At 42.2% G+C, this 15,295-nt stretch overlaps 1 protein-coding gene and 1 long non-coding RNA gene across 8 annotated transcripts in view; one reads left to right on the forward strand and one right to left on the reverse strand.

The window, feature by feature from the left end:
* LOC134525632 (uncharacterized) overlaps window positions 1-15,295 on the forward strand; it is a 141,096-nt gene that overhangs the window by 59,445 nt on the left and 66,356 nt on the right. The gene's annotated exons all lie outside the window — the stretch shown is intronic.
* Window positions 5,097-15,295, reverse strand: part of NGF (nerve growth factor) — a 29,169-nt gene continuing 18,970 nt past the window's right edge. For 2 of the 5 annotated variants that reach the window (XM_063356665.1, XM_063356667.1), the window contains 2 exons: window positions 9,470-9,610; window positions 5,097-6,167 (listed from right to left, as the gene is read on the reverse strand). In XM_063356665.1, coding sequence (XP_063212735.1) covers window positions 5,436-6,155 — 720 coding nt within the window. In that variant the 5' untranslated portion in view covers window positions 6,156-6,167; window positions 9,470-9,610 and the 3' untranslated portion in view covers window positions 5,097-5,435. The remainder of the gene's footprint in view (window positions 6,168-9,469; window positions 9,611-15,295) is intronic. The other 3 variants (XM_063356663.1, XM_063356668.1, XM_063356664.1) reach the window with 2 other exon arrangements.

A 15,295-nucleotide genomic window follows, 5' to 3' on the forward strand; every position in this document is an offset into this window, starting at 1 on the left:
CACTGCTGGCTCATATTCAGCCAGCTGTTGACCAACACTCCCAGGTCCTTTTCTGCCGGGCAGCTTTCTAGCCACTCTTCCCCACTCTTCCCTGTAGCGCTGCATGGGGTTGTTGTGACCCAAGTGCTGGACCTGATACTTGGCCTTGTTGAACCTCACACCATTGGCCTTGGCCCATCGATCCACCCTGTCCAGATCCCTCTGTAGAGCCTTCCTACCCTCCAGCATATCAACGCTTCTGCACAGCTTGGTGTTGTCTGCAAACTGTCTGAGAGTGCCCTCGATGCCCTTATCCAGGTTGTTGATAAAGATATTAAAGAGAACTGGCCCCAATACTGAGCCTTGGGGAACTGGATTGAACTCTATTTACCACAGCCCTTTGGGCCCAGCCAGCCAGTTTTTAACCCGGCAAAGCATACGCCCATTCAAGCCATGAGCAGCTGGTTTCTCCAGGAGCATGCTGTGGGAAACAATGTCAAAAGCTTTACTAAAGTCTAGGTAGACAAAATCCACAGCCTTTCCCTCGTCCACTAAGCAGGTCACGTTGTCATAAAAGGAGATCAGGTTTGTCAAGCAGGACCTGCCTTTCATGAACCCATGCTGACTGGGCCTGATCGCCTGGTTGTCTTGTATGTGCCACGTGATGGTGCTCAAGAGGATCTGCTCCATACCCTTCCCTGGCACCAAGGTCAGACTGACAGGCCTGTATATTAATAAGTAAGGCTTTAAGAAGATATGAAGGCACTTCATCTTTAGGCAAGCAGTTCCTTGTCAAACTCATATAAATAAAACTTGGTAGACTTAAACACTCACAACAGCATCCATCAGTGTGTAGCACTTGCTTCTAAAGAAGTAGAGAAGCCGTGGGTACCAGGGGCGCTCTTGAAAAATGAAGAGTACTGCAAGCTAGCAGTTACGTAGAACAAAACTGATTTGTAGAGATCCTTCCTCACAGCTCTTTCAATTGTTGTCACTTTATATGCATAAGCGCGTGGGGTTATCAAGTCCATTTCATTGCAGAACTGTCCATGCTGAACCGCAGTCTTGAATCAGCACATGTGTTAAAACTGCAGCTATTACAAAGGAAAGTAACTTAGGAAGTATGGATGCTCGTGTCATTCCTTGGATACAGTGGAAATAACAGCAAAATAAGGTATTTTGGGTGCCTTTAACAGTGTTTCAACAGTGTAAGTTGAGATACGATGTCACCTGGCTCTTCAGTTCCTCATCCCTTCTCTTGCGGTTGTGGTATGTTTGATCATGTGAGATCTCATTCAGAATCCAGGAAGTTCCTGCTTAGCAGTAATCCTGTAATTGCTTTCCTCTTTCCTTAAAATCATGTAGGAAAAAATATTTCCACCTTTGCTCTACTGTATATCCTCTTAGCATGATTTGCTATAATCGCATCAGTTTGATTTCTCCAGCAAATAAGTTTGTAACATACCGCCATCTCGTCTAAGCCACTGAGAAAAGGCACTGTTGAAAGCACTGTTTCTCTATCAGTAAACATAACACTGACATTACACTGGAATGTGTATCAAAATAAAAAAAGGAGAAAGGTATTTAAGCAAGGCACAATTGTACCTGACTTTGCAGCAATAGAGGATTGTGTACATTGGTAATAATGTGAGTTGCAGGCAAAAAAATGGCAGACTACCACATGCTTGATTGGAGAAAAAGAAAGAAAAAAGCTAACCAAGGTAAAGAACAGTTTCTGAAAATATTTAGAAGCTGCAGACTTAACAAAACAAGTATGTTGACAGTTGTTATTGGCTGTCACAGCTTGCCAAACAGCAGCACTGAATCAATTCACATTAAGTATTTGGAAAACTACTTGCTTCGACATTGAAAATAGGTATTTCAAATTAGAATACAGGACTTTGCATTGCTGTTCGCGTTTAATCTGCATAATCTATCTATAAAAGTTCTGTCACTCTTATGTGTTGGTATGATATTCCTAATGGGTGTACTTTCCAGAAGAGCAAACTGAAGACAGGCGGTTTTGTTCCCCTGTCTGTACTCCAGCCAGAAAGCATTGTGTACGACAACGTACTGTAACCTAATCATAGAATCATTTAGGTTGGAAAAGACCCTTGGGATCATCGAGTCCAACCATCATCTCCACTCTACAAAGTTCTCCCTTACACCATATCCCTTAACACCACATCTAAACGAGTCTTAAATGATGTAGAAGATCAAGTCAGTGCAACTGAGGAGATATCTCGGGTATCTCTAGCTGGATTTTTCTCTCTGGGGGGAAAAGAAATTAGCAACATCTCATCAGTGAGTTAGTTTTCTAATTGAATCTTGATGTAGCCCTTTGTTTTTAAGATACCAGTTGTTGCCCAAGGAAGCAGAGAGCAGTCAGGATAAGAGTGACAAGTGCACACACTGATTGACCTTCTGGAGACATTGCATTGTGATGTGGGAAACACTGGCTTTTGAGATGCCCTCTCAAGGTATTTGTGTAGAGGAGTTTTCTGTGACAGTTCACCTATCTCTGATGTAGGATGCTAAGAGATACTTTTTATTACGATTATCAGAAGGTCTTTATGAAAGGTGTCTTGTCGTTGGCTTCACTATGATTTGGAAGGCTAAGCCTCCAGAGTATCAACAGTGGTATCAAAAAAGCTCTCCTCTTGTTCTGTTTCTGATTTTATTAACCCTCCTATGCTGTAGACCAGTAGCATTTGTGAGGTGGAGCCTTATTTTGCCATCTAAGCACACAGTTAATACAGAAGTTGAAATACGGCAATAATTATCTTTCTAAGAATGCCAGGTTTTTCCTATTTTATAATCATAAAACCTCACATTCTCATTAAATTAATTTCTTGAAATACTTCACCACTTCTCAGTAGATCATCAGTTACATCAACATGTTGCACAGGCATAACAATAACATCTGTGCAGGGAGAGCGACAAAAATTTAAGTTACAGGCTTGGGTTTGTAGCTGCAAGTCTGGAACTTTAGATGCTACAATTAACAGTGGGATCAAGATCAAGTGTGAATGTGTTAAACTGTCCTTTCACTCTTCCACCCTCCCTTTTGAGACCTATTTTATGAACAGGTAAGAAACGTCAGTAGTATAATAGGTCACTGTCACAAAGGATGAACCAGTAATCTAGTTTCAGTCTTGGGAGCACAAAATAAAAATCAGCTGAAGGGATAAACGTGGAATAGATCACATCAATATCTGCAAGACTAAATGATGAATAGCTAAAAGGCTATTAATAGAAATTTTAATCAAGGTCCGGATCTATAACAGTAGTTCATAGAGGTTTTACTGACAGCTGTTTGTCCCTCAGACTGGGTGCTATAGGTAGTAGTACCTTGTTCTTGGCAAGAATGTGCTTTAAGGTGTAGTCAGAGGAACTCATAAGTAGGCTGGATGTGGAAGGAATGTCAGCTCCCAAGACTGCTTTATGGAGTAAGTCGTCAGTTTCAGGACTCGTTGAAGAAATGCCAAGTCTTACACATGTTTGGAATTACCAAATGCATTCATGAGACACTTTGAATTGCAGTTTTGTTATGTCAGTGTTAAAATAATGGCAGTCTCCATAAACCTGAAAGTCCTGGATGAGTAGCAGCTTCATTTTTCCCTAGTCACATTGTGTCATGGACAGTAAAAGGCAGCTCTAAATCAGATTTCTTACTTTTATCCATTGCTTCAAGGCCACCAAAAAGCACAGAGGGGACTCTGCTCCAATGCCGCGTTTTTCTTTTCTTCAGAATACTGTGTGTTTCACTGCTCTCCCTTGATCTCTCCTGTGATGACTGGCAGGTGGCTGCCAGTGCTGTTGTGTTCTGCTACTGTGTCAGAGCATCTGATGCCTACATGATTGCACTATAAGTATTCCTTAGTCTTCATTGCCTCCCCCTGCTCCAGAACAAGTCGTCATTATTTGGAGGACACAGGACAGTTAGGAGCCTGCCCTCTCCTTGACCTTTCAGATAAGTGACTATTCATGTAAATATTACAAATATGTTGTTCTGGAGAGAGAAAAACATTCTCACTGGAATACTGCTGTCCCACACCATAACCACCTACTAGAGGGGGCTGAAAAGTGGCATACCAGTGATTATCAGGAATGTCTCGGTGCCTTCCACTTCACACAGACTGGCACTATCCTGCCAGAAAGCGTCTTTTGCCTAGGTTTGGGTATTTCAACTGGTGCTCTTTTACCACAACGCGTTTTCTCTAGAGATCTGCTGCTCTTCTTTGGTGTTTATGTGGAGGAAGCGTATGTCAGGTTCTGCTTTTTTCATTAAAGAAATAACTGTGCATGAGGGAAGGCAAGTGTGAAAGTGTGCCCTCTAGGATTTGGAAGAAATCAAGCTGAAAAACCTTAATGGTATTTGTTTTGAGAGAGTTTCTTCAATGGTTAACAGCTGCACTTCCAAAGGAAACAATGCGAGAAACAGCAGCCTTATTTAGTTTGCAATGACTGAAACACCCATCACAGGCCTCAGGCTGCACCATGTACTTTTAAGAGACCAGTGTTCCCCAAAGCACAGGAATTATGAGCATAGGGTTATTTTTGAGCTCCTTGCTAACACATAGCCTCAGTGACTGACTTTTTTTTGTTTGTTTTTTTTTTTTTTTAATTTTGTTCTGTCATGCGTGAAAAGACTTGCTCCTATGTCAAGTCCCTGTTGCCACAATACTAGCTTGAGAGAATTTTCAAATTTTAATTATATTCCACATGAGCTTTTTTATTTATTATGTATATTGACGTTTTCAACACCATCACTGTAATATAGCACATAAATGATGAGTTGTAAAATATAATTTTAATGCAAAAATACATACATCTAGATTCTACTCCTGTGCAGACAAATGTTCCAAAATAATTCATAATGGATTATTTTTGTGGTGAAAATAATTTGGCAATTTAAAATAATGCACTAAAGGTCTTACTTAGAAATTTATCTAGCAACATGAAGAACTGGTATTTCTCCCAGGAGTTCACTAAGGGATAATTAGTAAAAGTGGAAGCAAGTTTTGAAAGGTCTTTTTCAGTCTCTTGGTAGTTGGACTAAATGTTTCAATTTAAAATAAACCTACAAGATTTTCGCCGTAAACTGCCAGGTCTCACCTGTGAAGAAAAGTCTTTTGTTGTGGAAGAGAGGAACATGTTTGAAAACTGTGAAAAATGTTTTCTTTTGGTAGAATGGCAAGCAAAGATTGTTCAGTGGCCCTGCGAACATTTTGGAGTTGTAGGGCTGACTGAGACTAAAGTGAACATCTTTTGGAGGGTTCTGCCAGTAAATAAATTGCAAAACACAAAAGGTTTCCGAAAGAGTTTAATAAATAATGAGGTTCTTTCTGTACTGTATAAACTATAAATATACCATGCAGTCCTTTATAACTTAAAATAATTTACAGACTGAGGTAGGGGGGTAGGAGGATGTTTTTTCGGGGTGCAGATCCATCTCAGGGTCTCCCTGACTTCCTGCTGAGCACACAAACACAGGCTGTGTCAATCCGAATAAACCGCCAGGCTGCTTGCTTGCCCTCCATTGTCAGCGCTTTGACAAAGGTGTGTGTTGTGGTGCAGTAAGAGTTCCAGTGCTTCGCATCGATCCCTCGGCACCCACTGGAGACTGGCTTAGGGTCTCTGCACTTGGTCTCAAAAAAGTACTGCTTAAAAACGTTGTTGTTAATGTTGACCTCTCCCAGCACTGTCACCTCTTTGCCTTTAATGTCAGTGGCTGTGGTTTTGTCCCCAACCCACATGCTGACACTGTCGCACACTGAGAACTCTCCCCGGTGTAATACGGGATGCGCGGTCCTCTTGGTCCTGGCAGTCCTGTTAAGAGGACCTGCGTTGCTGAGGAATCCTGTATTCTGTCCTTGCCCTGATACTGGGGGGGGCTGTGTGCTGAACAGCACCCGAGGGGACCGGAAACGCCTCTTATTAAAAAATTTTGGGTCCATGGTGATATTTATAGCTTCTCTTCTACCTGTCGTCCAAGTAGAGTGGCCGTGGGATGTCTGTGGAGCTGCCTTGGGAACGTGGTGTCTGTTACTCCGGTGGGTATTGAGCGGGGAGTGTTCTGCAGGATACTCCAGTGGAGCATTGTCCTCTGACTTTGGAGCTGCCTGTGTGCCGATCAAAAAAGCTAAAATCAGAGTGTAGTACAGCATGGACATTACGCTATGCACCTAGAACAAAAGAAAAACGTAATGTTACTGTTAAGCCATGCTGGCACAAATGGATGCCGTTGATGACAATAAATTTATAAGATACCTAGGATCATACAGATTTCATCAGGTATTCATGTGGGTGCCAGCTGTTGTTCTTCCGGAAGAGCTCATTCAGACAGCATGAATGTTCTTAGTAAAGCGAGAACATTAGAAAATAATAGCTAGATTATTATTAACTCCTCTGGTATTTGTTATTAGAACACTGTTTATGAAGCACTTGCTTGGTGTTATTAATGTGGAGACCATATGGCAACAGCATGTTCCCAGGAGTAAAATCTCTAGTGATTTTTGCAGCAACCTTTTTGGCCAGAGCTCATCTCTTGGCTGCAAATACCCTGCTGAGCAGTGAGAGTAGAAGCAGTCCCTTGGCTAAAATAGCTATCCATTCAGTTAATTTGTCTGCAGAGGTGTCCTTGGGGCTAGGGTGGGGACTTGTGGAAGGGAAGGAGCCCCAGTGAATTGTGCCATTATCACACACTCAACGGCCACGCTTACCTGCCCTGCGGACAGGCCCCACCACTCTGGCTGGTTCAGCAGCCTCCATCTATCCCACCTGCCCTTTTGGGACGCACCACATTGCTGATTTTGGGCAGATAAAGCCCAGGCTCCTTCCCAGAAGAGCTCAGGCATCACGTGTCACAAGTGCAGATGGGATTTTTACACGTTCAGGCTGCCTATTAGGATAAATATGGTTATTACATTGGAGCACCATGGGTGACAGGCTACTTCTGGGTTGGCATCTTAGGTATAGCATAGCTAAAACCACTGTGGACGTAGTACTGGGAATTATGTACAGGAAAACACCTTCCTTTTTTCAGAGTTCCGTGACCAAGAAGCTCCACAATGTCACTGCATAGCAGATCCAGTGCTAGTCTTCCTTCGATCTGGAGAATATGCACATCTGTTTAGACGTGGAAAAGTGTAAGACAAAAGTCTAAAACTTCACTAAGAACAATGTTATGCTAGAAGACCCGCAGCAGTAATACCTCGTTAGGTAACTACCCTGTGTTGACTAATTCAGCCACACATTGGGTTAACAAATCAGCAGCAGGCATTCTGGGAATATGAGACACTAAAACTGATCTGAAATTGCAGTTAAGGGCAGACATTGTATTTCCTCTGTGAAGACTTAATAAGCAGAGACAGGGTATAAACAGAAAAAAACTACCAAGCGAGGCTCCTCCCCTGTCTCTTTGCCTGCTTTTGCCTGACATGTCTCAGCTGGCCCTGAATTACGCTGTGTCCGGCCAGCAGGCAGGCAGCCGCACATAGACTGGACAAACAGGGTTTTGTAAAAGAGGAATCAGGCTCTGCAGTTCCACTGTGATTTCCCAGCATGTCCTGATGTTTTTTCTGGGTGTGGGTCAATTACTGTTGAAGTTCCCCCTTATTCGTTCTGTTCAGCTTTCTCAGACTAGAATCCCAAGCAGCGCTAAAGCACTCAACCAGGGCTTTAGCTTTGCTAGAGCAGAGTCTTGTAGAAAATGCAGTGTCCTAAGATGTCCCATAGGAGCTTGTGTAGATAGTCTTATCTCAGACAAGAGCTGAAATGAAATAAACAGCAGTGTTTGTGCAGGGCTGGGCAAGCATTTAAGAAATCAGCAGGAGATGCCAAGTGAAGATAGCGGCTGAAGAAAGTGAAGATGCTACAGTCTCTGTATTAAGGGGAGAAGAGAAGAGAAAGCCCAAAAGCCACATTAGCAGTTGTTTGTGCAGCAGTTGGGCTGGAAGAATTGTGGACAAAATGATGGAGAGTCAAATCTGTCTCTCAGAGAAGATCCTTGCTGTTTCAAAGCTACTTTAATTTGCTTAAAACAAGGCTGAGGGTTGCTGGTTTCCCACATGCTGCTCATGCTTGAGCAGTCATCATCTTCTGTATAAGGAAATAGAGCTGGGTGTAGCTCAATAGCTTGGCTGTGCATGATTCAGAGAGTAACCCCTTGTTCTACAACCAAATTAAAATCAGATGGTTCATTACATCTCTAAAGAGTTAGCTTTCCCGACAGAAATGTTAATGGAAAAGGTTTGCAGAACAAAATCCAGGCGCAATTTAGACATGCCAATAGCAGCCTCAACCTATTGTGTTTATACATAAACCCTTTTTTTATTATTTCCTTCTATAGGAAAGAGACATTGCAATGTCAGCAAAGAGCTGTTTCTGGTTTTGTGCTGTACAAGATTCACTGCTCTAAAACCAGCTACATTTATCTCCCTTCTCTGAGTTTCTTGTCTTGCATATGCCAAGATTATTGCTTTAATGCCATTAACACAAAATCAGAACGATGTCTCCTGCTTGCCTTTTTTTTTCCTTTTTTTTTTTTTTTTTTTTTAAATCTTGGCTTGTATTTCCTCTCCTTGTGGTAAAGCATTTTGTGGAAACTGTAGCTGAAGAAGAGACAAACTGTATTTGGGACACCTGGTAGTTTTCCTGAAAATCTAAAATTTAATCTTTTAATCAGTTATCAAATCAGTGGAGAATAGAAACTGATAGATTAAAAAAATGGGCTATACTTGATGACAACACAAGCAAAAAAAAGTTAACATTTAAAGAATAGGTATGCTTTAGACTGTGAGGATTGTGGACTTTTTTGCTGACACACACAGATATTTTACAGCCTATTTTGTGGGGTTATTGCTAAACTTTGTCACATACTTAGTTACTAGACCCTTTTGTGGTGCTTTCTAGAGGTGTTCACAATGCTTGCCGAGTGCAGCTGCCTGAACTTCCAGGGACAACTGCCAATTCTGGTGCTCGTAGTACACGGGTATCTGTTTGTAGCATTGGCCACAAAGGTTGTGGCAGGCATTTCAATGCCGAAAATAAAAAAAAACACTGTCCTAAACCAGAGGATGTTAATGAAAACTGTGACTTCTAAGTGGACCATCTCATTATAAGTAAACATTTCCCACAAAACAGATGACGTCTGGAGACAGAATACAAGAAGACAGAGTAAGTGGAAACTCCTATTTTAGCCAGACAATAGCTAGCTAGTGGGTGTAAGTGAAGCAACTTGTTTAATAAGTCAAAGAACTATGTTTTTCCAAAAATATGAGTATTAAATGCAAACTGCCTTCATCTTCTTTTTTTGGAAGACAGACCAATGATATTTTAAGTTCAAGATGACAACTCTCTTCCCTGCTTGTGTGTTGGTCAAGTGTCATTTAAACACTTCCTCTGGTATAGCTGTTCAGGCTGCTGTGCGATACTGGCAATAGACAATTTCAGTCTGCTCTGAGAAGAGCGCACGTGTTGTGCTTACCTCTGAGTACACCGCACAAAAAACTGCTCCCCCAGCAAGGTCTTTATTTCTTCCAGAGGCTGAGCTGGGGCTGGCTGCAGCATGCCATCGGGCCAGTTTGACTGCGTAGCTGAGTCTGGGAGTTGCTTATTCTGCGTTCCACTAGAAGCAGAAGTATTTGTTTCAATTAGCCATCAAATAAGTGTTTTCAGTACCATTCCCCACTTGACAGCAGGAATACAGAGACAAATCCACTTGCTTGGCTCTCTGAACTGTGCCTTTTTCACTGTTACGGTGTAGAGGCTGCCTAAAGTGCAGTTCTTGACTTTCAAGAGCAGCACGTTTGTAAGACAGAGCTACCTTTATTCAGCACCTTCACCAGACTGCAGTTAGCAATCCTTATCCTTCTCGGGTGTCTTGCAGGCTCACCAAAACTAGGAGCGATGTAGCAGAGTGAAGCAATACCTGCTGAAGTCACTATCTGAGCTCAGTTTGCACAGCAGCGACAGACAAATGAAGGCTCAGACCCACTGTCATCTTTGTCTGGGAAGCAAGTGTGCTTACAAGTGAAGGCACCGCAAGTTGTCTGCTAGCAAACGCAGAACGGTGCACTCCGACTGTCAGCACTCAAACACTCAAAACCAGCCATGTTTGTAGTACCTGCAAGACACAAACCTATCTATGCCCAATCCACAAATCTGCTGTGCACACATCTCAGTTATGCAGTTCGTGCCCCGTGCTTTCTCTTTCTATGATGCCCCAAACGCTGGAAGTCCTTTAGAGACCCCGAAGGAGGGTTGCCAACCTGCATACTACTGTGTATCTGAACAGACAGTGGGAAGTACCTGGGGTTTCTCCTTTTGATTTTTTTGTCAACATATTCGGTAGCATTGTTGGTGATTGTAATACTCCACATGAAATACCAGCTACCTACAGGATAGTTCTAGCCTCCCCCATCACTGTTTGAGCTACGTGTGAAGAAATGCCGTTGCAAAGATGGCTGGGCTGCTTTGTAGTAGCGTCACGTTCAGTGAAAGTGAGTGGAAGGGAAAAAAAAGTGTGCAGCTCAGCAGAGTGAGTGACAAAATGTCTCACAGGTTGTCCAGCAATAGTGACTGGACTCTGCTGATTGTTATACACATGAGTTCCACTTGAGTAATTTCATAAGAGACTGCTGAGGGTCTGTTTCAGTGAAGGGATGATGCTTAAGATCTTTCGGAAAAAGAAAAAAAAAAGTTCTAAGGCTCTTATACCGCCAGAGCAAAAAGATACTGTGTGTTAAAAGCTAGCAAATTGGTCAGCCTCAGCGCTGGATGTTTGCAATTTTAGGAAAAAAAACCCCAGAAAATCAGTATGCTGTACAAAATGAAACTTGGAGATAAGCTTGGGATGACATTTTAGGGTGTGAACCAAGTGTGTGCTTACTTGATGGAATCTCTTAATCAAGACTTTGGGCAAACTAGCACTGGTGAGGTGAAAAGGCAATGAGTTATCCTCTTTCTGTTCTAGGCAGGCTTCCTTTTTTCACTAGTATTCAGGCAGGAATCGGGTGAGGGCCAGAGACATACTTGAGTCTTGGCTTAGGAGAGAATCTGAAGACCTTTCACAGGACAAAGGCCTTAAACTTTGGGGTATTTTTCTGGTGTGTGGTTGAAAGTGGGTCCAAATGACCTATTTGGCTGGGATAGTCTTTTTCATTGAGCCAACTTAAACTGTAGACCTGCTCCCAGATTTAGTAAATCGGACAGAAGATAAGGGTAGCTGCTGAAGCCTAGTGAAGAAGAGGAAAGCACTGGGCTGAAAGCAACAGCTAGAACAGCAGGGAAATACCTTGGTTAGTTCAGTAGGTAATCAGAAGGAGAATCACAGATTGGCATTTGTTGGCGGAGAATTGTCTGATTGTGGCTGATATTTGAGAATAACTGAAGATACAAAACTTGCAGACGCAGGAAGGCACGTACTTAAATGCTTGTCCTCTGGCTACTGTGAAGGCAGAAATAACTGGAGTCTTAACTACTACACTCTGAATGGTCGTACAGACCCCAAACTGAGGGAAAAGCATTATTTTCTTCACCAATTAAATACAGCATGCTGATACCTTCTCAGTGGGGTACATTTCCAATTGTAAATTCAGGAATGCCATTGAAAGTGACAGAAATACTATTTAGATAGCTTATCTGTTCCATTTAATAAGATAAATTGCGGGTACTGGTGGATGAAAAGCTGGACATGAGCCAACAATGTGCACTCGCAGCCCAGAAGGCCAGTTGCATCCTGGGCTCCACCAAAAGAAGCGTGGCCAGCAGATCAGGAGAGGTGATTCTGCCCCTGTACTCTGCTCTCATGAGACCCCACCTGGAGCACTGCGTCCAGCTCCGGAGTCCTCAACACAAGAAGGACATGGACCTGTTGGAGCAGGTCCAGAGGAGGCCATGAGGATGCTCAGAGGGCTGGAGCATCTATCCTATCAGGACAGGCTGAGAGAGTTGGGAGCGTTCAGCCTGGAGAAGAGAAGGCTCCGGGGAGACCTTAGAGCACCTTCCAGTCCCTGAAGGGGGCCTACAGGAAAGCTGGGGGGTGCTGTTTGCAAGAGCATGGAGTGATAGGACGAGGGGCAATGGTTTTAAACTAAAGCAGGGCAGATTTAGATTAGACATTAGGAAGAAGTTCTTTACACTGAGGGTGGTGAGACACTGGCCCAGGTTGCCCAGAGAGGTGGTGGAGGCCCCATCCCTGAAGACATTCAAGGCCAGGCTGGATGAGACTCTGAGCAACCCGATCTAGTTAAAGATGGCCCTGCTGACTGCAGGGGGGTTGGACTAGATGGCCTTTAGAGGTCCCTTCCAACCCAACGTGTTTGATGAGTCTATGAAATAAGAGTTGTATAAAGTACTCTTGTACTGCAAAAGATCCTGCTCGTTTCAATGTGGAGATTCAAGTGCATTTGCTCAGGAGAACGTGCTGCTAATGCCAAAGCATGAACTGGATTCATTTTACACCTGCACAGTTTCTGTCCACAGGAGAGCTGGCTGCCAGTAACTGTAGCCACTGGGTTTGGCTCTTACCAAGATCCAAATATAAGCTGTTTAATTTTTAAAACTCAAACTGAAATCTTCCAAGCCCGTTTTCAAGCAGTGCAGGGCACAGGAGTCAATCTGTTACGTGCTCATTGTATTGCGTTGTGCAACACTTCTGCGATGATTTGTCCACTCTTTGGATTTGCTGCTGTCTGTAGGTCATGGCTCACGTTCTACTCTACCAGTGTGGTTGAAATATTTAGGAGTTGAGCTAGTTACAGTGATATGAATGTGTCAGAAAGGTCGTACAAAGTTCTAAACTCCAAAGTTTCATGCTACCGTACTGAGTATGCTATATTTTTGCAAGAATGTACTAGTAAAGTAATAACCCTTTCAGTGGACTCTTGACAGTTTAGTAACAGTAATGATAGAGTTGTAATATGCTGGCCGCTGCCAAAAATAATCCAACAACTTTTCCGACTGTTCTGCCACCCTAAGAAAACACTGCTTCAGTTCCAACTGGCTGGGCTTTAACCACAAAAGAGTTTATTTTCAGCAGGGCTTTTTTTTAAAGTTCTTTTACTGTCTTTTTCCCGGATTCCTGGTTGTGGTGGAATCCAGTAAATGATGCAGTGTTATTCAAATGATGCTGAAGACAGCATCTGTATACTATTCCTCTCTACCTGCCATTCCCAGAGATTAATAAAATATCTTACTGATTTAAGTATTTCTTCAGAATTTACATGCATTCAGGATTAAAGATCTGGGGGATAAAAAACCTCACTTCATTCTTATTTCTTAGTCCCAGCACATATGGTAGGAGAAATGGCACATTATAAGTACATAAAATGTTATTTGCACATGAATGCTTTATAGGGGTTTATGGTAAAACAAATACAGTATTTACCCACTGATCTAAGGGCTGTCTGAAAGGCAGGTTGTGATGTATTCTTGCTTTCCTTGAAGAGTACTGTATTTTTTTTCCTTTGAGGTTTTTGTCCTAGCATTATATAGTTCTGTAAATATGGTGATTGTTTTGCTTTGTGAAATCTCAGGATGTGAGACTTGAAAGACCAGGAAAATAAACAAACACCTGGTGGAGAAATGATTGTGTTACAGTTTTACCAGCATGAAGTGGAAACTAAGACCACAAGCCTTGATTTTTATGCCAGGACACCTCTGACACCTCACGTAATTACTGTCATGAGCAGGTGGGAGCATCCTCAGCTTGCATGAAGTGTGCTGCCGCTTCAATTGAAGGAATAAAATTTTCCAAAATGCTTTGGCAAGCCTTTTTGGTTTTTGTCACCTATAATGCACCAGTAAATTTTTAATTATATCCCAGTTTTTATCATAGATACTTACTGTTTGCTGCACAGAGTACTGATTAGGCTGTTAGAGCACAGAAACCAATGATAATATATGAGACCTGTCGGTCTTGAGGTTCTTGGGTATCCTGCTGCTTCCAGTAATGCCTGACTGGGTAAAGTGAAGCACTAGAATTGAATTGGGCTATCCATAAATGTTAGTAAAAATGAAGCACGTTTGTCTGTAATATAGAATATTTTAGTGCCTTATTTTAACAGAGAAGACGGTGCAGCCTTCTAATTGCACATTCACCATTTTCCATTAAAGTAGCTCCTACACTAGTAAGAGACAAGATGAATAATGCTCAGTTTAGCTCAATCAAATACAGCAAGTAAATTATTTTTTAAATAAAAATAAACACAGGCAAATAACATAGGCTAAGAATGTTGTAATCTAAAGCATGATACAGTTTGGAATGTTGTTTTCTGTCATTCTTGAAGTTGTTGGCATATTTTAGGGATATGCAAAAAATAAACAGAAAGAATATTTGAATCTTTTTGTCCTCATAACTACAGAAATGCTGATATATCTTGAATTTATGAAATGACACGTGTTTCAGAAATGAGCTCCCTAATGCAAATAACCTAGTTACTCACAAATCTCATGCAGTTCATGAAAAAGGTATGGAAGAACAAGGGATTAGGCTTGTGAGAACACACATCTGATTTACTCAGATTACAGGAAATGGAGGAAAACCAACATCATACAAGCAGGAAATAATAGTTTTCAGAGTACTGAATAAGCCAATGGAGTCCACAGAGTATTTGATTAGACTTCTCCATTTCAGAGATGAGAAGTGGTTGCTTTTTTCAGGGATGACAAAAGAAATTGTTTGTACTATACAGGGCTTGACCCAGCAGTGAAGTTTGTGCAGTTCTTTCCAATGGCACAATATGGAGCGCGTGCGCTGTGCTAGGGCTACTGGTAGCAGATGGTTTGCAGCCAGTAAACTGCTGCTTGTTTTCTGGTATTATTTGCAATGATGGATGATATGCTTGGCTGTCTATGCAGCTAATGGGGTCATGGAGGTCACCAAAATAAGCAGCAAGTAGTGTGTTAGTTTTATCTTGCTGCTTCTGGTAGTAAGCGAGAAATGAGGGAGGCAGTTGCTGCTGAAGTTCCTGTTAAAGAGGAGAGGAAGGTGTCTAGTGGCACATCTTCCTCACTGAAACATTTCAACAGGTATATGAATTAAAATTTAGCAGTAACAATTGAGGGAAAAAAATTTCTGAGACCTGAGAGGCCTTGAAGGGAATCCTTAAGCCATTATGACTAAGAGGAGTGTCAGAGGCACTGCATTTCAGCTTTCCCTTGATCTTAGCTGATGAGCAAGAAGATGGGAATTTCTAATGGACTCAAGATTTCATTCCTCTCTTGTATCTACAGTGACTCATCCTGAGCTTTATGTATGCTGAAGAGCCAGTTGGAAGCTCTCTGTGTCTCATACACTTCCTTTTGTTCC

The sequence above is a fragment of the Chroicocephalus ridibundus genome, chromosome 20 (assembly GCF_963924245.1).
Source record: "Chroicocephalus ridibundus chromosome 20, bChrRid1.1, whole genome shotgun sequence".
Lineage (NCBI taxonomy): Eukaryota > Metazoa > Chordata > Aves > Charadriiformes > Laridae > Chroicocephalus > Chroicocephalus ridibundus.